The sequence below is a fragment of the Myotis nattereri genome (genome assembly GCF_964212035.1).
Source record: "Myotis nattereri genome assembly, chromosome: 5".
In the NCBI taxonomy this organism is placed as follows: domain Eukaryota; kingdom Metazoa; phylum Chordata; class Mammalia; order Chiroptera; family Vespertilionidae; genus Myotis; species Myotis nattereri.
This window is the reverse complement of record NC_138080.1, coordinates 88936546-88959405: the sequence shown is the minus strand read 5'-3', so window position 1 is coordinate 88959405 and position 22860 is coordinate 88936546. Positions and strand designations below refer to the sequence as shown.

General features: G+C 49.4%; 1 protein-coding gene across 3 annotated transcripts in view; it reads right to left on the bottom strand.

Annotated features, from left to right (window-relative positions):
* The window catches only part of ABLIM3 (actin binding LIM protein family member 3), a 105991-nt gene that overhangs the window by 32824 nt on the left and 50307 nt on the right, over positions 1-22860 (bottom strand). For all 3 annotated transcript variants that reach the window (XM_081091026.1, XM_081091027.1, XM_081091025.1), the window contains exons 4-8: positions 22221-22404; positions 20235-20347; positions 14043-14169; positions 9859-9952; positions 3712-3799 (exon numbers count right to left, since the gene is read on the bottom strand). In XM_081091026.1, the coding sequence (XP_080947152.1) occupies positions 3712-3799; positions 9859-9952; positions 14043-14169; positions 20235-20347; positions 22221-22404 (606 nt within the window). The remainder of the gene's footprint in view (positions 1-3711; positions 3800-9858; positions 9953-14042; positions 14170-20234; positions 20348-22220; positions 22405-22860) is intronic.

Sequence of the window (22860 nt, the reverse complement as noted above, 5' to 3'; positions counted from 1 at the left end):
CCTCCCACCTCCTACTCACTTTTAAGATCTTGACTAGATCAGGAGCCTTAAAACATACTCCATTGTCCCCAAATCCCCCCTTCACAGCACTTATCACACAGCTTGTCATTGAATATTTGCACTTCTGTTTGAGTAAAGTCCGTCTTCCCTTCCTGATAGTGTACACTCCACTCGGAAGCAAGTACACCTGCCTCGTTCATCTCTGAGCAGCCAGCACATCACAGAGAGCCTGTTGCATAGCATGGCCTCAGTCGGAATGAAAGAGAGTGTAATTATCTTCATTTTATGGGTGAAGGAAGAGACCCAGAGAAAGAAGTAATTTCTTCAGGCCATAGCCCATTAATGGAAGTGCGACCTTTGAACCCAGGAATCCCTGCTCTAAGCCAATTCTCACCACTCCTGTGCTGCCTGGGAGGACAGTTTTCTTGCTATTTCGGGGGAAATATCATCCCACCCAGGGAGGATGTCCAGGGCAATAAAAGGCCAAGCTCTTAGTAGTAGCAGAACCACCTCCCTCCCCCTACCTTCCCTGCCCCCCTCCCCCCCCCCCCGCCCCCATGGCTGACATCCTCTCCAAACACCCACAGCCCAAGTCAGCATGACTGTAGCATTGGATGGCCTGGTCCTCCTCATTCCAGGATCACTCAGCATCTCTCAAGGCAGGTCCTTGAAGACCCTGCAATTACTCCCACTCTCCCAGGAGCCAGGAGGGTAGGGAAGGGGATAATTAAGGAGGAGGGTGACAGGCCCTTCTTCACCACCAAAAATATCTCCTTCCTCCTGGAGGCACTTGCGCCCTGGGTTTGATTGTACATTCTCTCTCATGATCACAAAGATGTTCACTTCATCACTTAACTCTTTCAGTATTCTGTGGAGTTCTGGTCAGAAGCAGAGCTTAGAAGGTAGTGATACACGAGGACGGGCACTCCATGAGCGCAGGGAACTTGTCTGACTTGCTCACTGCTACGTCTACAGTTGTTAGGGCAGTCCCAGGCACTCAGATGATGCTCAATAGATATTTGTTAAATGAATGAACTAAGAGGTTACCATGTGTCAGGAACCTAGCATACTTCTATATATAGGGACTATTAAAAGCTGATTTGACAGGGTAGGCAACTGAGGTTCAGAGAGTTAAGAGACTCACTCAAGGTAAAATCTTAGGAAGCAGTGGAACCAGGATTGAAAGCACCACATGGGGAAAGATTAGGGTTGAGAATTCAGGCAGAAAGGTAAAGGTGTTGATTGCTCTACTGATATGAATGTGGAGGAAGTTTTAATGCTAGGAAATGTGTTAACCAGGGAATGCGGAGAGGAATACCATGCAACAAATTTTCAAACCAAGTGCAAAGTCCAGATTCCCAAGGTGGTCAGGGTCCATAAAGACATCGTGCAGGGTGTGGAGACTCAGGTGGGCTTTCTAGCATGTAGCACAGGGTCCTGCAGCAGGAATCACTCAGGGACTCAGACACCGAGGGATCAAGTGTCTTCATGGGAAGGGGCAGCTAATCCTTGCAGGGACCTGAGAAAGCAGGCAGGAACTGGGTCCCGGGTCCCAGGAGATGAGGTGCAGAGAGTCCTGGAGTGGGAGTTACAAGGCCAGTCCTGTTCTGCCCCTGTTCACTCTGGTTCACATGAAAGTCTCTTCTTCTCTCTGGACCTCACTATTACCATCTATATAATGGGGGTTGTTACTTTAAAGTCTCCAGTGACCTCTAACACCTGTGTGACTGTACATTCAAGTAAGTCATTGTAGAGTCACAGCATCCAACCCAGGAATTTCTGCTCCAACATTCGAGCAGATGATAAGAGATTCTGTTGAATAGCTCTAGGCCTGTAGTTCTTCATCAAGGACGATTTTGCCTCTAAGAGATACTTAGCAATGCCTGAGATATTTTTGGTTGTCACAGTAGGAAGAGGGTATGTTATTGGCATCTTGTCAGTGGAGGCCAGGAATGTTAATAAATACCCTGCAATACAAAGGACAGTTCCTGTTCCAAAGACTTATCTGGCCCCAAATGTCAGCAGTGCCACGGTTGAGAAAATCTGCTCTAGGCAGAGACTCATTTGATCTTGCAGGAACTCCTGGACCTGGGCATTTGTGGCTATGACAGGTTGACAGGAAGTCACATTCTGTGTAACTGCCTCCCTGGCCTTAGATCTGCACTGTAGGGAGACTGTAGGGAAACCCACAACTTAACACACTCACTCCTCCCTGAGAGATATTCACACATCTGGGGATGGCTAATCGCAGCAGTTCAGCCAACAGTGATCACTGGTAGAGTGAGTACTTGTGGGGCCAGTGTCAGTAATAAGGGCTCTCAGGGAGCTGGCCCATACTCTAATGCAAGCTGGAGGGGACCAAGTGTAGACAAAGGGATGTAGGGTCTCAGAGAGGAGGGCGTGTGTTAAATTGTGGGTGAGGGCAGGGGCATCTGAGGGGTTTATGAAGTGGGCAGTGATTAAACTGGGCCCAAAATGATAGGACTTTCAAAGGAGGGCATGGGAAGACAAGTGTCTTTGTTGAGGATAAGGCATACAAACAAAACCAGAGGCATGGGGGCATGTTCATTTGAGGGGCTGAACACCATCCTAGCCACAAGGACAGGCCTGGTCCACCCCTGCCAACCTACCTCTGTACCTTGGCCACACAGGCTCCCGTAGGTTCCTAACATTTGCCATTTCTTTACCCACCTCAGAGCCTGGTAGATTCTGTCCCCTCAGGTTGGTGCACCCCATCTCTCCCCTCTTTGCCAAGCTAACACCCACCTATCCTCTTTCTCTGGGAATCTTCCCTGAGGCCTCTCCCCACCCTGTTATGTGCTCTCAGTCCCATAGGTCTCCTCTTCACAAAACTTATCCTGATTGACAGTTATTTGTGTGATTATGGACTATGATCCATCTCCCACATTGGACTGTAGGGCAATGGGTGTAGGGCGGTGGTTGGGACTCATTATGGACCCCAGTGGAGAGCCTGCACATGGCAGGAGCTCAAAAAATAGTTGTTGAATGGATGAAGAAACAATTGAAATTTGGCAGCTTAGGTGTTGGGTTGGTTCAAGGCTAGATAGGCGGTTTGAGACCTCTTGAGAAGGTCCTAACTGCTAGGTCAGACTGGTGGGTAAGGAGGGGCCCCGCAGACCTCTTCACAGGGCTGTGCCAAGAACACCGTGATGCCCTCGGACGATGGACTGGGCAGAGGATGGAGGATTGAACCTGCGGGACCCTGGGAAGCAGGCCTGATTTGCTTCTAAGAGAGTGCTGGTTCCCTCCCCTTCCTCTTTGTGCCTGCTGAAAGTCCATGGGAAGACCCGGGCAGCAGCCTGGTGTGATACTCTGAGATGTGGGGAGAAAGGAGGGGAGATGCTGCAGATACTCTGCAACTCAGGCATCCCTCTGAGGTTTTCTGACCCTGTGGCCTTGTTCAGCTCCACCTCCCACCCCCAGGCAGAGCCAGAGGAGTCTGCTCAGAGCACTGCCAGGGAAGCAGGCCAGCCAAGCAGCGGGTGGAGGCGCAAAGGGATGAAAGGCAGATTAGATGTCACTTCATATTAGCCACACCGGCAACTTTCCCGAACCACCCAGAGAGGGGCGAGTTAATTGCAAATCTGAGGATAAGCCCAAAGCAAGATAACACTGAAATAAAAGGCGATTGTATCTCCTTTCCAGTCCTGAGTGGATCGGAATGCCTTACAGGGGGTCCGATTTGCTTACCTGTGAGGTACATCTCCTCCCCTTCAGTGAACATCTGGTGGCAGCGTACACATCTGGCACATGTTGGGTGGTAGTGCTTCCCTCCTGCCTATGGAAATAAAAAGGAGAAATAGGAGATCAGACCTGGGGCTGTTGTGAAGGGGGGGCGGGCGGTGGGAAGGGGGGAAGGTTGGGTTTGAAAACTTCCTGGGCGTGTTAGTTTTGCTGGCATCTTCATGGCCCTGAGGTTGGATGGGAGTCTACCCAGGAGAGTCCAGAACTATCTAAAAGTCCATCCAGGAAGCTCAGTAATTATACAGCATGGGTCCCTGATGGAAGTTCAGGGGATTTCCCCGGACACCCACACTTCTGTCCTTGCAGTGGAAGGGCCGTCTGGAGGCCACCAATCCCACCTCATTTCCAGATGAGGAACCAGGCTTGCTTTGAGGACATCCCAGTATGTCCCCGAGGATGGGGCCCTCACCACTGATGGCGCAGCAGATGCTTTTATAGGGTACGTGAGCCCAGGAGGTAATAAAATTGGATCAATGGAGGGAAAAAATGTTCTCCTTTTCAATCCTCTATCAATTCTTCTGATTTATTTTCAATGAGAGAGTACCAGTTTGGTGCAGTATGCCTTTAACGTCTACCCCAAACTTACTAACCTACCTTTATAAGAATGAGAACAGGAGCCTCTACAAGCAGTAAAATCTAGCTAGTATTATACTTATTTTTCGGTTATGAGCAAGTGATCCTGGCTTTCCTGTTATCTGTATATAGAAAAGCCTAAGCAAGCGTTATGACCAAATGACTGAATGACCTTTGACTAGTCTCTATGACATGCACTGACCACCAGGGGGAAGACGCTCAACTCAGGAGCTTCCCCCTGGTAGTCAGTGTGCTCCCACAGCTACCCTCCTACTGCAGACCAACCTCCCACAGTCCCTTCCCCCCCTCGTCCCCCCCAACTGGGCGAGATGGCCCCAATCAGCCCTGATCACCAGCCAGGCTGAGGGACCCCACCCGTGCACGAATTCGTGCACCGGGCCTCTAGTTATACATATTTCCTTATATGTAAGTGAGCCAACTTAAAGACAATTTAATGTATTAGTTAAGAAAGAGTATGCGAGGTTCACAGACATGGCAAATATTGTAAGAGTGGCAATGGAAGGACAGACTCTTATACACAGGAGACAAACAAAGGGACCCACAAAACCAGAACCTGTTGGCAAGCCTCTGATCCCCAGGCAGCTCCCGTGATTGTTGTACCTTGGTGCCTCCACCCCTATCTCCAGCTCACCCCAGTCTGGTGGGCCCCCTTCCCTACTCCCACTTTCCTTCCCTACCATTATTTTAAGGAAAAATGAAAATGACTTGCAGCTGCAAATTTTTTTTAGCTTCAGAGAAGGTCTGACTCGGGTCTCACTGAAGCCGGGAGCAATGCTGGAGCTGGACTCCTGAGGGCTGGTCACCAGCCCCTCACTCCCCTCCACGCTGACCGCTCTGACACTACAATCCCAGCCAAGACAACTTGGTATGCGGAGCCCTTCAGTGGCAGCTCTGGGATTCCCACATGGGAGGAGCTTGGTGCACTGGTTGGGCTAGAAGGTGGGGCTTGTTTTGAAGGTGTATTTTGCATGTTAGGGTGAAGTTTTTTGGGGGGGATATGTCTGGGGGAAATTGATAGATATTGAGAGGGGTTGTTAAAGCACCTCCCTAATCCCCAAGCCATCACTTGGTCTGATGCTAACAAGTTCCTTCCAATTAAAAAAATTATCATTGTGGCCCTAACCGGTTTGGCTCAGTGGATAGAGCATCGGCCTGCGGACTCAAGGGTCCCAGGTTCGGTTCCGGCCAAGGGCATGTACCTTGGTTGCAGGCACATCCCCAGTAGGGAGTGTGCAGGAGGCAGCTGATCGGTGTTTCTCTCTCATTGATGTTTCTAACTCTCTATCCCTCTCCCTTCCTTTCTATAAAAAGTCAATAAAATATATATTTTAAAAAAATTATCATGGTGTAACACTGAAGGCCTGTTTCCAAATCAGTTTTTGGGGGAGTCTGGGCATAGGCTTGCTTATTCCAGAAATACTTGATTTAGTATAAAAACTTAGCAAAAATGTGAAAAGGACAGATTTTTAAAAAAGGAAAACAAACAAACAACAACCCCGCCACTATTCCTTGTTTTACTCTGCATGGTTTGCGTGGTTCTCACCAATGATAAAATGTCCTTATTGTCATCAAAGCAGACTGTTCAAACTCTGGAAGGAGCTTGCTGTTTTCGCAAGCTGAGATGTCGTGGCACTGATGCCCCCACACCGTGGCAGGGATAATTGGTTTAATTAGTAGCCTCTTCCCACTTTGTGTCTCTTTTTCATTTGAATTATAGACCTGTTTTTTCCAGGGTGGCAATAGCATGTTGGCAAAACTAAAGCTTGGCATCTTCCTAAATGTCATCCCCACCACACAGCCTCGGCCGAAAGGGGCTTCGTGCCCACTTCAGCACCCTGGCCGTGGATGGCGTTGAAAACAACTTGAGGGAAGGAAGAAATAAGGGAGGGAGGGAGGCTGCCAGAGCAGCTGGCACCAGCATAAGGGAAACCAAGTCAGTGAGATCAGATGAGATATTCTGTTTGGTAACAAACTGAAGTCATGAAAATGGTGAGGAAATAATGGTGAAGCTCTAGTACCTGAAAAGGGGGGGCATATTGGAGAGCACCACACACAAGGTAGGAAAAGCACATGGGCACCAGGTGTGTGGTTCTCCTTGGCCAGGACACAGACGAGGAAGGAAGGAGTATGACTGGTGCTCAGCATACTCAGCTCTGTCACTGAGGAAGGGATTGGGGGGTGGCCTGGGGAGGGGATGGGAAGGGGAAACGGAATCTAATTAAGTGCCTATTGTGTACCTGGCAATGTGCTGAGCTCTTTAGTGGGCAACTGTTGTTTTTGCCTGGCCAACATCCTTCCTCCTTCTTCCAGAAATAGCATCAAGCCTTTCCTGGGTGGGACTTCCCACTCCCCAGGTCAGTCCATGTGGCTAAGTGAAGTAGGGCTGACACCACCAATAAGCGTAGTCCAGCTCTGGTCAAGATACTGGTTCAGAGATGAGCCTGAGATGGTCTAGTACAGTGGTCAGCAAACTGCGGCTCGCAAGCCACATGCGGCTCTGTGGCCCCTTGAGTGTGGCTCTTCCACAAAATACCACGTGCAGGCGCGCATGTACAGTGTGATTGAAACTTCGTGGCCCATGCGCAGAAGTCGGTATTTTGTGGAAGAGCCACCCTCAAGGGGCCAAAGAGCCGCATGTGGCTCGAGAGCCACAGTTTGCCGACCACTGGTCTAGTAAGAGGCTGTCCCAGGATATTTGTTGAGTTATCAGAAAAGAGAAATTCTCCTTCCATTGGGGATGCTGGGTGATAGGAAGAATAAGCCTGGAGCCACTGGGGTCCAACTTCCCCTTCATGAAGGAGAGCCTTCCTGAGAATAAAGTCAACAGAAGACAGTGGAACCAAGATGGCGGGATATTCCAGATGCATTTGTTTGAGGCTTGATCCAGCTGTGCCTGAACTACTCCCAGGCTCTTTATTATTAATGTGAAATAATAGAAAAAATATATGTTTCCATTAGGAGTGAAATAACAGTAGTATTCTCCATTGAAAGATAAAGACTCTAAGATGCAGGGAAAGTGACTTGCTTAAGGTTTCATGGCTAGATTTGGTTAAAATTGGGATGCAAGTCTGTTTGACTCCAGCCATGTATTTCTCATGACATAACCTTACTTCAAAAACCCCTGAGTGGCTGAGAGCTGTGGGCAGCAGTGTGGGATGAAGGGACCTGGCGTCCTAGAGCTTGCTCTCTCTCTCTCTGCCAGAAACATTGCGTGTGACCTTGGAAAAGCATCACATGTGTTGGGGCTCACTGCTCTCATCTGTAGAGTGAGGAGGGGAACTAGTTGACTGCTGACAGTGTCTTCAGCTCTAAGAAAAGAATCAATATGTCCAAGATGCTAATGGAGCCTCATACGAATGGAATCAATTGAAACGCAGTCACAACAGCTTCCCTAGAAGAGGAGGCTCCCAGGACGCTCAAAGAGAGTAACAGGCAGGAAAGTCAGCCCCCACTGACAACTGCAGAGCAGCCTGGGAAGGCCGGGGCAGCTCCCATTTGCAGCCCCGCATGTAATCCAAGTTCCTTCCCTTCTTGAAGGAAAAGTGTGCTGTAATGATCTCCCATCCCACTGACCTTTTATCCCACTACAATCTGGATGCCCCTCCCATACAATCCTGCAAACCCAACAAATAGCTCCCCTGCAGCTGACTTGCTCCACACTCCAGTCTTTTCTCAGCCCACACGGTCCTTAACTGCCCTGCAGAATCTGACCACCACTCTGACCGACCTCGCCATCTTTCTGAAGGTCTGGCCTCTCACTGCCCCTCCCCTGTTCACCACCTCCCCGACTGCTCTGCCTCTTTCTCTGAGAACTCCTCAGCCTCCACCTGCCACCTGTAAGCAGCTAACCCCCAAGGTTGCCTTCAGTGTGCGCTCTCTACCTCTCAGTTTCTCAAATCCCGACGACTCCCATGGTGCTATTATTCAAATCCTAGCACTTCTTAGGTCCCCCCAGGACTGACGGTTGTCTCTGAGTTCTGATCCACATTTGACTGCCCTCTTGAAACCACCCTGGAATTTCAGTAACAACCTGTCCCAGATGAACTCACTGTGTGTCTGCCCAGATCTGCAGAGGGCAACACCAGACTTCCTCTCACCCAGGCTTGACACTTTGGTTCAACTATTGGCCTCTTCTCTTTCAGTCTTCATTTCTACTAGTTGCCTCTCAGTTGCAAAGCTATTGGAATTCCACTTCCATGATCTCGGAGACAGGGAGGTTGGTCTTCCCACAGCCACTGTACTTCCTGAGTCCTTCCCGTGGGGTCATGGCCTCCTTTGCTGGTCTCCCACTTCCAGTTTCTTTCCTTCAAATCTGGCCCATGTACATCCGGCTATCCTCTCTAAGGTGCAGCTCTAAGCAGGTCACTTCTGCTAGGTCCTTCCACAAGCCCCTGCTGCCCAGTGAATTACATGCAAACTCTTCACCCTGGTATTGGGCCCTTGGAAACCTGGTCCTACTACCCTCCCTGCCTGTGCTCCTGTTTTAGGCCCTATCTTCCACGTTGCACTCCTATGCTCCCTGGAAATGCTTAACAGTTTATCAATTCTGCACTTGCTTAGCGTAGTCTCTCTGACTCCCTACAATTTTTAAAAAAAATCTTTCTGGGTCCTTTCTCCTGCTGAGCCTAGATGTAGCTGCAGAATCCTTCTTAACATAGTGCTGACTCCAGAGAACCACAACCAACTGGCCAGGTTTGTTAGAATGAATGATTCTGCTCCAGACAACTGAGCCAGGGTGCCATCCCCAGCCACTGTCAGACAGGAAAACAGGGGCCCAGAAAGGCAAAGATACTCACCTCCAACCTGAGCATGAGTTAGCAGTTGAGTGAATATTAGAACCCAATTGCTCCTGCCCTTAGGCTATTGTTTTTCCTTTACACCAAACTCTTTCCTATTTCTAATATTTCAAGGTAGGTGGTCCCAAAGCTATGATGGTTTTCTGGGCCCACAGGTGTGGGGAGGAAGGCCAGGAAGGCAAGTGGATGGGGGCTTAGGCAGGGGCTCAGCAAGGGTGCTGCAGGTTGTCTCTCACTGGCAGAGCAAGCTGTGCACTGGAGGCGGAGGAAAGCTGTTGCCATGGTGATGGACCAGCCAGAGAAGGGCTTAGGGAGCAGGCTGCTAGACAAGCTGGTTCTTAAATCAGCACATTTACCAAACGCTTAAAAAATAAAAAACAGCTTCCATTCTTTAGCAGGGTTGGGAAAGAAATCATAATTGTTACTCGCTCGCAATCTACCTGGGTCTGATAGGTTACTGATATTCCCATCACAGCATCTTTGAACCAGGAATAATTTTGTTCAGCCTCTCATTTTGAGGGTACCCAGAGCGGCAAGGTTATCTGCTCAAGGTCAATTAGCAAGCTAAGCCGTAGCAGAGGAAGTGGGGGAGGGGAAGGCTGTGGAAGAAGGGCGTAGGGTGACTTCTCTATCTTCAGTGATGACTCTGGGGCGTCACAGGCCTTCCTCTTAAACATCTTCACAGTTACCTGTACCCACTCACCTCCAGGACCCTGCCGCTGATGTATCGGTCACAGGTCTCGCACTTAATGCCAAACTGGGAGTGGTAGTCAGACTCGCAGTACGGAACGCCATCCCTGCAAGAGGAAATCCACACAGGAAGAGGAAGTTGGAGGTTCTGTGGAGGTGGCGGGGGGGGGGGGGGTGGAGGGGGGGTGGGGGGGTGGGGGGGTGGGGGGGTGGTGGTGTCTGTGGCAGTTCCAGGACCTGCAGTTGATGGGGACTGGGCCAAGATTAGGAGCACTGGGGGAGCTCATTAAAAATCCATACTCCCCAGACACCCCTCTGATCTACAGACTCAGAGAACCCCTGGGGCTCCGGGAATCTGTATCTTGACAAACTCCCTAAGCACGTCTGGGAACCGCTGCTCTGCTGCTGGCCAGGTGTTCCTTTTTTACTCTCCTTCTTTCCCCTCCCCACACATTCTCCAGACCCAATCTCTGAAGACCCTTTACCCCAAAGGGCTCTTTTAAAAAATACTTAAGCTTTATTAGGAGTTATTTTATTTAACATAGGTAATATTTGCCCTTGACACATTATAGAGGCATAAAGGGAAAAGTATTTACCCTCCTACCAGCCCCTCCCAGTTTCTCTTCCAGGAAAACCAGGAGGTAATCAATGTGATCAATTCTTTGTGTATCCTTAAGGGCTCCTCTTCTAATTAAAAATTTCACCTGTGGTGAAAGAGTCTCCTGCCTGCGCTCCTGGATAACCAGATACCAGGAACCTCTCCCGACCACCTCCTCTGTGCTCCATTCTTGCCCAGTGCTTATAACTTATCAGGCAGTAAATAAGATTGTTGTTAATTATTCTTGTACTACCCCCTACTACTAATAGCCACTGACATGTATTGCTTGGTGTGCGGCAGGCCCTCAGATGGTGTTTTACATAGATTATTCCATTTAATCCTTAAGGCAGCCCTATGTAGTCGGAACTGTGTGAATGAGAAAAGCCAACTTGTTGGGCCTAGAGTTAGATTCATACCCAGTCAGTCTGGTTTCTCACCCAGATTTTCGTGAGGATTGAAGGATGTGGCCCAGGGCTCAGCACAATGCCAGCCTCTAGCGAGCACCTGGCAAGTGGCAGGCAGAGGAACCCCTATGATTGATGAGAAGGGTATTCAAGGAGGACGTGTGGGGCTCAGCTACCAAGGATCAATGTGGAGATAGTTGGGAACTTCAGAGCGTTTAGTTCAGTTCTGGGCCCTGCGTAGCTCTAAGGACTGGCTCTGATGACATCTCACTGAGTACTGACGTTGTTTGTGAGAAGAGAGGAACATTTCCCCCACTTTGGGGTGTGACAGAACTGGCTCACACACAGGAAGACTAAGGGACAGGCATGCCATTGTTCCATCTCCAAGTTGTTGCCATGCTGGGATTGCTGGGAGCCCACCCTGGGCAGCAGGGCAGTCACTGTTTTCCTGAAGGAGAGGCAGCAGTGAGGACCGAGGCCCCGCAAAGTCTGGAGGTGAGACTGCTGTTTGTGGGTCCGTGAGACAATCCTCCCTCACTCTGTGGGTGTGGGAGGGTGACTCAGCAGGGGATAAAGTCATTTGTCAGGATGTAGGGACAACGAGCCATCAAAGTTTGGGTAAATATGCCAACACCACTGCATTTGGACCCGTGGGTTGATAAGGCCTTGGGGAATTTAAAATATATATGATTAAAAAGAGAAGCGAGCCCTAGCTGGTTTGGCTCAGTGGATAGAGCGTCAGCCTGCGGACTGAAAGGTCCCAGGTTTGGTTCTGGTAAAGGGCACATGCCCGGGTTGCGGGCTCAATCCCCAGTAGGGGGCGTGCAGGAGGCAGCTGATCAATGATTCTCTCTCATCATTGATATTTCTAAGTTTCTCTCCCTCTCCCTGCCTCCCTGAAATCAATAAAAAAAATTTTTAAAAAAGAAGCGAAAGTAAAATTAATACTTACTAGGTACTTATTAGGTACGAAGCACAGATCTCTGAGCTTTTACACAACACAACCCTATGAGGTAGGCCATCTTCTTATCCCCACTTTTATAAAGGGAAACTGAGACTTGAAGAAATGAAGTGTCTTGCCAAGGCCATGTGGACTGGGCTTCTAACCTAGGCATCGATGCCAGAGCCAGTGCCTCTGAGCCGGACAGAGGAAGAGCCCAGAGCCAGGCTGCAGAGGCCCAAGGTGTGGTGGGCAGCCGAGGCTGGGCCTCCTTGAGCGGAGCTCTGAGCAAACCCTTACTCCCCAGAGAATTCTGACTTAGGCTCCCAGGCTCACTAAGGGCACTCCTGACTTGGCAAGCACAGAGGAGAGTGCGAAGTCCTACTAACATGGCACTCAGTATGGTCTCAGTGATGCGACCTCAGTGCACCTGTGCAGCTGAGGACCCTGCTGCACCTGTGCACACGCGGAGCTCCAGGCAACAGGACGGATGTGCCCCACACCTCCCTGCCTTGCCCAGGCTGGGCATTCTGCCTAGAAGCTTTCCTTCGTTGTATTTTCAAATTTCATCCCCTTTCTAAGGTTCAGCTCAAATACCACCATCTTTCATGAAGCTCTCACAGATTCCACTTCCTGCTGGCTAGAAGTGATCTCCCCTCTCCCTGAATATTCCAAGCCCTCGCTTGGGCCTCTGATACAGACCAGTGCTGCCTGGCCAGCATCCATCTATCCTTCTGCCAGTCTCAGTGCCTCGTCACCCCTCCCCACTGCAGTTACTGTGGGCCACAGAGGGCTGCGCTCTGTCTCTAGGGGTCACATCCTCCTGGCCAGTGATTGGTCAGAAATGGGCATGTGACCCAAGGGGGGCCAAGTGAGAGCAGCCGTGGGATTTTTGCTGGAGTTCTTGGGAAAGAGGTCTTGCTCTCTGTGGTGCTAAACTGACAGAAAGAAAGCTTAGAGTTGCTGATGCTCATCTTACCACTTGGGGAGGGTATACTTGAGAATGAATTCAATACAGAGGAAAGCAGAGGGAGGAGGAAGATAGAGATAGAGATAGAGATAGAGATAGAGATAGAGAGACAGAGAGAGAGAGACTTCTAAAGTGCTCGACATCTCAGTAAGCCCCTGGATTCACCACGGTGGGAGCTAGTATGCCCCTGGCCTTCCTGTTCCTATGAGTCAGTGAACTTCCATTTTTTTGCTTTTAAGTGAGCTTGAGTTTGGTTTTCTGTCACTTATGATTAAAAAGGTCTTAAGGAATAAAACTCCTGAGCTCCCTATCACATATCCCCCGGGGTCATAATTCTCTATGTGTATAGCTCAGCTCCCTGTTAGACTGTAACTTTCCTGACAGCAGAAACGTGTATGCTGCACTTTACATGCTCACTAGGTCCCAGCGTCGGGCCAGGGAGTGGTACCTCGGAAGTGTTCAGGTCACAGAGTGTCAAAGCTGCGAGCGTCTGTGGCATAATTCCTTTTAGGTTCTCGAGTATAAATGTGGTCAGTAGGTGGCTTGTCTAGTCTAGTGCTGCAGTGTGAGGCCGCCAGGAGCTGGGCCCTCTCTCCTGACGGCTTTGTGTGCCCATCAGTCATCTCTTCTCATCTCAATTGAACTCATTCAACCACTAGATTATTAATTACGGGTTGGGCACTGTGCTGAAGGCAGCAGTGGATAAAAAAAGTCCCCACCCTCGTGAGGACAGACATTAAATATTACCGCTGGAGCAAGTTACTCACTCCCCCGAGCCTCAGTTTCCATAGTTTTTAAAACGGGGATAAATACCTCATGATGCTAGTTATGGGGTTTAATGGAATAGTCCATATATAGCAGTTAATATGTTCCTTGTACATAATAAAAACTCAGTTAATGGTAGCAAGTATAATTATCATTACTGAGAAGTTACCATGGATAAGTATGTGATTGCAAATGGTGTTAGCCTGGATGAAGGAAACAGAGCACTATGAGGGCCAGTAGTGGGGGACCAGAGGTGGTAAGAGATGGTGTGAGGACAGGGTGGCCCCTGTGACCAGAGGGAAGGGAAGGGAAGGAGCATGTGAAGAAGGGAGAAGAGCATCTCAGGCAAAGGAAACAGTGGGAGGCTCAAGGTGGGTGAGATGCTGTCTGAGGCTGTGATGAGGTAGCCGGATGGAAATCAAGGGAGATGATGCTAGAGATGCAGGCGAGGGTGGATGGGGCAGCCTGGCCCAGGGAGGATGCCCAGGCCCAGGAAGCCGGTGGGAGGGGAGAGACCCACTTGCTGATGTACTCCCCGGTGAGGATGACGCTGCAGGTCTGGCACTTGAAACAGCTGACGTGCCACTGCTTATCCAGTGCCAGGAGCGACTGGCCGTGCTTGATCTCCTCCTTGCATCCGGCACAGTCTGCAAGCACAAGAGGACGTTGCTGAGGAAAGCATCCCGGGCCCCTTGAGCGCTGCCATCATCTCAGCCCAGGTCAAGGACACCTCTGTGAGCACGTTTTCCCACAGCAGCTCCCACCTGGCCCTGGCACCGACCAGAGCTCCACTGGGGGAGAGGAAAGGCCACTGGAGCCCTGGCTTCTGGACACAGTGGGAGGGAGAAAGAAAGGCTTCCCAGGGTTCCTCCAGAAAGTTCCTGCTTGCTGTCCTGACCACTGTTTATCCAGAGCGGGCCCTGCGCTGCTTCTGGCCTGCTCTCGGGTAGCTAACAAGCCCATGCTGCTCTCCATGACCCGGACCGGCAGCATCAGCACTACTGGGAGCTGCACAGGCAGCAGCGAAGGCCCACCCAGACCTACTGCATTTTATCAAGGCCTCGGCTCACAGTAAAGTCTGAGAGGCACTGCTCCAGGGGATAAGCTTAGAACCTATTTTTTCTCACCCTTAGGCTCTATGCCCAATGGCAGTGTTTTGTGGTTAAATCTATTCTCTCGCCTAGCACCATGCTCAGCCTGAGAATAAATGAGTGGGCCTTACAGCACCCAGGCAAGGATAGCATTTACCATGCCTGGCCCCTCCCCAGTGTGCTCCTATACCAAACGTTCGCCTCCCCAAGCAGCAAGGATGAAAACGTCTAATGCAGCGGTTCTCAACCTGTGGGTCACGACCCCTTTGGGGATTGAAAGACCCTTTCACAAGGGTCGCCTAAGACCATCGGAAAACACATATATAATTACATATTGTTTTTGCGATTAATCACAATGCTTTAATTATGTTCAATTTGTAACAATGAAATTGGGGGTCACCACAACATGAGGAACTGAATTAAAGGGTCGCGGCATTAGGAAGGTTGAGAACCACTGGTCTAATGAGACTGTCCCAAACCAGAAAGGTACCCTCACTCTCTGTCCCCGTCACCCCGGAACGTGCACTGGGGCCACAGAATGTGGGGCGCCCGGCAGCTGCCTGTTGCTCAACCAATGTCTGGGGAGGGGCAGGAAATGGAGCCAGCGTCCAAGGTACTTGGGAGATTCTGGGAATTGGGGCCTAGCCAACCGGATGGCCCACTCTGGAGGAGGAAAGGGTCACGAGGCAAAGTTTACTAGAGGACAAGCCTCCCTTTTGGCTCCACAAGACAAGTGCACCTCGGAGCAGCGGGGAGAAAGACACTGCACCCACGTTGGGAGAGCCTGGCTGGAGGCCCTCACATCCAGCTGGGAGCCAGTCCTGGGAGAGAAGATGACGAGTCTGCATGTCCAGGAAGTGGGTGAGCCCCTGCAGGCTTGGCAGGTCGGGGCCCTGATGAAGTGTTGTAGGAGGCGGCTCCCACAGTACCCGCCTCTTGGCTGTCAGCATCTTTCTAACATCACTTAGCACAGGCGAGGGGCAGGGACATTTCTGATTGCAAGAGGCTTGAAGACCCAGGCTGAATTTCAGATGGCGTCTGGGAAAATATTCTGCGGTTTATTTTTTTTCTTCTTGTTCTCCTGGGATAAACTACCCCCAACTCCCCATTCCAGTAATCACAGGCTTTAGAACATAATAGTTTAGAGAGGCTAGGCACCCCCTCCACGTTTATAGTCAGACAGGAGTCTGAAGTGACTTGCCCATGCTTGGCATAGAAGAACCTGAGGGTCCAGGTATCTGGTCTAGCTTTCTAGGCCACACAGACTGCACCTGTGTCTCCAGGGGCCTCTCCAGCAGGGTAGACAATTCCAGAGGGGCTCAGAGTTCATAGAGCATTTGGTCCCAGCTTCACCCAATACAGGAACCTACAGCATTCTTGACAGTGGGTACCATCCTCTGCTTAACCACCTGCAAGGGTGGGCAGCTCACCCCTTTGAGGAAGTCGACTTTCCTTTGGACAAGCAAGATGACCAGCACTGCCTCGTTTATATGGAGCCTGGACTCAACTCCTGTGACAGCCCTATTTTATGAAACCAAGAATAATCTACCTCTTCCCCCACATGACACTTCCTTCAAATATTTAAAGGCAACTACAATTTCTGCTTATTCTTCATTTCTTACACTTTGCTTTTTCTTGCTTGAAATGGTCACCCACTGTCAAATTCACTTGTGGAGTCCATGGACCCGGGCATGTTATTGGCCAACAACACGATTCCCTACCTCTCTCGTAAACTTACTTGAAGAGCTGCATTCTTTCATGGACACCTTCTAGTAATGACTCCCATCTCTCTAAGTTGTAGTGACCTACCTGGGATGAACTGAGCACCTTGAGTTAAAATTTAGGAGGTGGTAGTATAGTGGTTAGAGGTTGGGCTGAGAGTTGAGAGTGAGGAGAAAGAGGCTGGCAGAGGGGAGAATCCCAGCTCTCCCACTTAATAGTTGTGTGACTGCTAGGCCCCAGCTTCTTCATCTCAATCTTTTCCTTATAACTTTGGTGTGAAGATGAACTGAAATCAGGCCTGTGAGGACTTAGCCCAGTGCTTGGCACATATGTGCCCAATATGTGATTGCAGATTATTATTTCACATTCTCATGTCTTTATCCTATATTCTCTGCATTCTCTAACCTCTGATCTGAGGCCAGAAGCAATATCCCTATTGTAGGGAAGGCCTCCTGACCCTGAGAACTCTGGGATACCTTTTCCACGTGGTTTTTCTTTTCATGTTAAACTGCTGGCCCTCCATTTTTCTGGCTTCATATTTATCAGAACAGTTTTTGCCTTTCTTTCTCCTTTCATTCAGGCATCTGATCCAGGAGCCCACAAGTCTCATGTCATAACCACACCCTGTCCCTAGTTGGTTTCTGTAAGCCAGCTGTCCACTCCTCGTATGTTCCTCTCTATTCCAAAATTACAACCTTCAGCTGGCAGAAGGTATGATGCCTCCACCTGTTCCTCTCAGATTCCTCGGTTTATTGAGGTCTCTAAAGACCCCAGATAGACATTTTTAGTTTTTTTTTTTTTTTAACTGCTTCATTCATTTCACTTAGATCAGCAAAAATGAGTGGGTTTTGTGAGTCATAGCAAGCTTCCCACCTTGTTTTAGGCAACTAATCCAGGCACAGACCCCCTTCCTAAATTAGCAAATCATGTGTTTGATAGAGGGTGCTAAGGGAGTAGCCTTCATGGTAATGCCGCCACTGCTGCTGACTCCTGTCAGTGAAGTCTGTGAGGAAACATTTCTTCTTCCTATGGAAAGATCCCACATCTCTGGGCTCATATCCCAGTTCCATCACTTACTATCTGTGTGATTTTGGGTAAGTTATTTATGCTCTTTGAGTCTCATTTTTGTCATCAATAAAACAATTACTCTTATCTCCCTCATAGAGTTGTAATGATTAAATGAGATATTATATATAGAAACCTTAGTGTAGCCTGGCTGGTGTGGTTCAGTGGTTGAGCATCGATCGTGAACCAGGAGGTCACGGTTTGATTCCTGGTCAGGGCACATACCCGGGTTGCGGGCCCGATCCCCAGTAGGGGACGTGCAGGAAGCAGTCGATCAGTGATTCTCTCTCATCATTGGTGTTTCTATCTTTCTCCCCTTCTCCCTTCCTCTCTCTGAAATCAATAAAAACATTAAAAAAAGAAAACTTAATGTATTTCTGGACAATAGTAACAATCAATGTTAGCAGTGGTGATGGTGGTGGTGATGGTGTTGATAGTTATAGTGGTGATGGTGGTGGTGACTGTGGTGGATAATGATGGCTGTGATGGTGATGGTGGGGTGAAGGTGATGGTGGTAGTGATGGTGTTGGTAGTTATGGTGGTGATGGTTGTGATGGTGATGTGGTGATGATGGTAATGCCGCTACTGCTGCTGCTGATTCCTGTCAGTGAAGTCTGTGAGGAAACATTCTTCTTCCTATGGAAAGTTACATGATTTTTCCCCTCTTAACAGTTCCTGAGTATTCTTCTTGACTTATTTTCATTAGATATAACTCCTACTTTTCCAGAAAGTCTTTAGTCACCCTCCATATAAAACTTCACATTCCTTTGGATGAAAAATACACCACATTTTCCCTCCTTTTTCTTTTCCACGATCCCTTCCTCATCTTAGTGCTCTTTAGAATTTGGTTTTGGTTCTCTCTTTCCTTTGGGAACTCAGCAGACCTTCCAACATTCCCTCTAGTCATTTGCAGCAGTGACAGGGACGACCTTCGGGCAGAAAACGTTTCTATGACACATGTGTTCTGTAGATGCACAGATTGATGTCTTTACTTTGTGAGTAATGAGATGAGCCATAGTCCTGGGTACTCCCCCCAGAGTTCTGCCCATATGCTCACTTGCTTTCCATTATCCATTCTTCCTCACCTTCCTCTACCTCCTGATCTGCAGAGTTATGGCGGAGACACTGAGTAGCCTCTCCTTGAGGATACACTCACAGGCAAGAATCCCACACTCAGCGAGGAGTCTCCCACCTGTCCGAGATCCGAGGCACACAGTAACACACAACACAAGCTGAGAGAAATAACGATCGATTCAGGAATCTTCTCAGTTGACCTTTGACGTGCTTTCTAGAATAAACCTCCCAGTGGACAACATACCTCACTTTATATTAGGGAGCACTTTATGTACTATGATGTATGTTAGTCCGATTCCTATACATTAATACATTTGCTTTCTACAAAGCTGGGTAAACTGAACACCAGGGAGGCTACATAACTGCTTTGCATCATGCAGAAGGCTGGCAGGCCCCTGACTCCCAGCTCCCTTCTCTCTACCGCCTCACAAGTGGTTCCACTGGCCTCCGGGTACTTCAGCAGCATTAGTCGCAGGGCCATGGTCCTGCATTTCAGTGTCCTGGCCTTGCTGTCTTTCTGCATGATGCTTTCAAAGAGTTATGAGAGATCACAGGGTGTGCACTCAGTCACCTTGAGATGGAAACCTGCTCAGAGCAGCAAATTGTTCTTGGGAAGAGCTGTTCATCCTACAAACAGATCCAATTTGACTGAAAGGAAGGAAGGGTGAGGGAGGGAGCCTTCCCATGGTCTTTCTCTCCAGCTCACCACCTTGGGAGGACTCTAGTGGAACCCCTGGGAGCCGACCCTGCTGACTCGGGTGTTGTGTGCTCACCCACCTCAGTAGGATGTAGCCCTAGCATGCTGACTCCGCTGGTGCTATGGCTGACAGCCCCCCACACCAGCACAGTGATGCAGCACAGGAAGCTAATGGGTTTTCATTGATTCTGCCGACAAGGCCAGCAAGTGTCATGTAGCATGAAAGAATAATGGAGCCTGGCGTAGTTTACTGAGACCCAGGGGGCCGGGTCCCTATGTATATGTCAGCAGCCTGACAAGGGTGTCTGGGAACAGTGAGTTGCCAGACACACTTGAGTGGAATGGACACTCCACAAATTAGAATGACTGTTCCAAGGAACTCTTGATCCTTAGTTCCCCTCCCCCCAGTCTGTGGTTTAGTGATAAAATATAACGTTTGCTACAGCATGGCAGATGTCCTCCTCATCCCTAGATGGTGATCCTCAATCTTCTGAACAGAGAATGAATCACCCAGGATGCTTATTAAGAATGCAGATTTCTAGGTTCCTTCCCATAAGTCCAAAGTGGGCCTGGAACTGTGTTTTTCCCAGTTCTGCAGTGGCGCTGATGCAGTGGTGCACGGAACGCACGCTAGGCGACACTAGCACAGCCCTTGTGGTTCACTCCCACATGTTCTCTTTTGTAAGGCATGTCTGAGAATTCCTTTTGAGTGGGGCTTGTGAAAATGGAGAACCACTGGCAGCAAAACACTTGGTCAGCTCCGTTGTGGTGCCCTTGGGAGGTGGATGCAGAGGGGAGATAAGATCAGGAGCCCAGCTCATCCCAGAAAAGCCCACCCGATGGCACAGGCCATCACTGTTTATAGTCAGGCAGCTGCTCTCCCTGCATTTGTGCTTAGGGAAGCTTGTTGGTCTGGGCCAAATGCCAACTGGGTCATGATTCAGAAGTCCTCCAGGGTGGGAACCTCCTGCACGTCTCTCCAGGCCTGCAGGAGCCATTAATGGAGCTGAGACAGGGGAGCCCTGGGAGACAGGGAGGTAGGTGCCCAGTGGGGAGGACTCACGGCTTGGTCCACGGATCTTGATGGGTTTACTGCTGGTCATGGACTGGGAGCACGTCTGACACACACACTCCTTCCCGCTGAAGGTCACTTTGTCTCCAATGGGGAAAGGCTTCCTGCAAGGGGGCGAGGGAGGGAGTCAATACCTCTTCTCTGGAGGGATTCTGTGTCCACTGGTGCTCTGACAACACGCGTCCTCAGAGCTCTTTGGTAACACACACAGCTTGCCCTCTAGAGCCACCAGATCAATTCAAGCACCGTTCATAGGGCCAGGCTGACTGAACCACTCGGTCAGGGCCAGGGCCAGAACTGGAGGCCCACTTGGGCTAGTTACATGATTTCAAAAAGGGGAGAGTCATGACACTTCATTGAGCATACATTTCTCATCAGGTGAATGAAGTGGTTAGTAACTCCTCCTCGAGTTTGTTCCTTCTTTCCGGGACTGTTTGCGCCGCAACCTGATTTATCCCTGCACGGCTAAGAGAACTCATTCAGCTGCTGAGTTTACCATCCAGGACCTTTAGAAGTCCACAAACCACCTTTTCCTCCCACAGTTTGAGTTCTAATCTATGCCGTTTGAGTCCCGCAGCTCTGAGCTCTCTAGCTCGTACATGGCTGTCCTCCCTAACTAAGTATACACTGCATCCAGAACCCCGCACTGTCCATCCCACCACCCAGCTTCTCTTGCGCCTGGTTTGGGACACTTGTTGATACAGACTCAGCATAGCCCCTGACACAGGCTCCCAGTGGCTCCACTGCCCTTGTGTTAGCAGCGTGGGACGATGGAGGATGTCTTGGGGGCAAGAGTTGGGGAGCAGCATTTGCATAGTTCAGGCATTGACTCGTGGTAAAGGGACATGGCATGACCTTGGGGAGGTACCACATCTCTATGGCGCTTGACAAAATTTTATACTGTATGGTCCCTACTGTGCTAACCTCTGATGGGTCTGGGAATCCAGAACCCAGGGCCCAGGTTTTAAGAGATAGAGGATGAATGAATTTCACTTCTTTCACACTGTCATTGGTCTCAATAAAAAACCCTTATCAGTAACAAGTGGTTATTTTATGGGGAGGATAATTAATCTACAAACTCCTTTTCCAGTTTAAAAATGCATATATATATATATATATATATATATATATATATATATATATATATCATGTTTTACTTATAACTTAATCACAACAAATCATGTTTTACTTATAACTTAATCAGAACAGTTCATTTCATTATAATGTATTTATGGGCAGGATTGAGTTTTTGTTTATCTCCTTAATGTGGTACTTGGCATACAGTGGATCCTTAATGTACGCTTACTAAGTTAACAAGTAATTGGGATGCTGGGAGTGGGAAGGAGTGAGATTTCCTTCACCTATCAGATATTCTGAGGCTAGATGATTATCATTATGATAATGAAAATAATAATAAAAGCAGACACAATTATGTATCAGTCACTGAGTGAAGGTCTTTGGGTGCCTCATCTCATTGATCTTCATGAAAACCCAACGAGGTTGGAATGGTTTTGATGCCCATTTTACTGCTGGAGAAGCTGAGGCTTAGGGAGTGGGGTCACTTGCCAGGATCCTGGAGGAAGGCTATACACAGCTATCCCTGTAGCACAGGTGGCTGAGGTGTGGGAGCGGGCCAGATGCACGGCTTCCAAACTGAGTACTGAGGCTAAGGAACTCAGTGGTTCCTTTGAGCCTTTTGATGGGAAATGAGAGGGTGAGTGTGGGGGCCCAGGTCCTCACTATGCCTTCATTGCAGGACAAAGTAGTGTTTTACATTAGATCACATTTGACAGAAAGGGTTCAGCTGTTAAAAGGTTTGAAAACCACTGGGCTGTCAGATCCTTCCGCCCCTGAGATTCTAGAAACCCAAGTGCCCAGCCTAAAGCCCAGGAAGCCCCAGAACTGTCTGGGAAAGACCGTTTCTTCCTTCCCTGGGGGCTCAGCAGAGGATCCGGCCTCCGCCGGCCACCCGCTCACCTGCACAAGCTGCACACGAAGCACTTGGGGTGGTAGGTGCGGCCCAGGGCAGAGATGACCTCGCCGGTGATGAAGTCCCGGCAGCTGTCGCAGCGGGTGCCATAGAGCTGCTGGTAGTCCTGGGTGCAGATGTACTCCTGGTTCTTGAAGAAGAAGCCCGACTGGGCCAGGCCACAGCCACACACTTGAGGAAATGAGGAGGGAAATAAGAGCAGTTTGAGTCCAGGGAAGGTCTGCAAGCATGAGGGTCTGGTTGGAGACAAAGCCAGTGTCTGATTTGGTCATGAGTGACCAAGAATGGTGGCACATCAGACTCATGGGTCTTTGGGGCCAGTGTTCCTTAAAGTATGGGCTGAAGACCACTCACATCAGAATCACCTATCGGGCTTTTTAAAATGCAGATGCCTGGGCCTGAATCAGACTTCCTAGGCCTGGGCCTGGGATCTGCTTTTTAACACACTCCCCAGCTGATTCTGGTGCATGCCAACTGAGACCACTGATGTTGTACAATCATCTCAATATGGATGAAAATTTATGGCCATGTGGCTCACGCTATGCTACATAGCTGATGTATCATGAATTTGATAAAGAATCATTCAGCTATAAATTTCTGGGGCACTTCCTACCAGCATGACTCTGG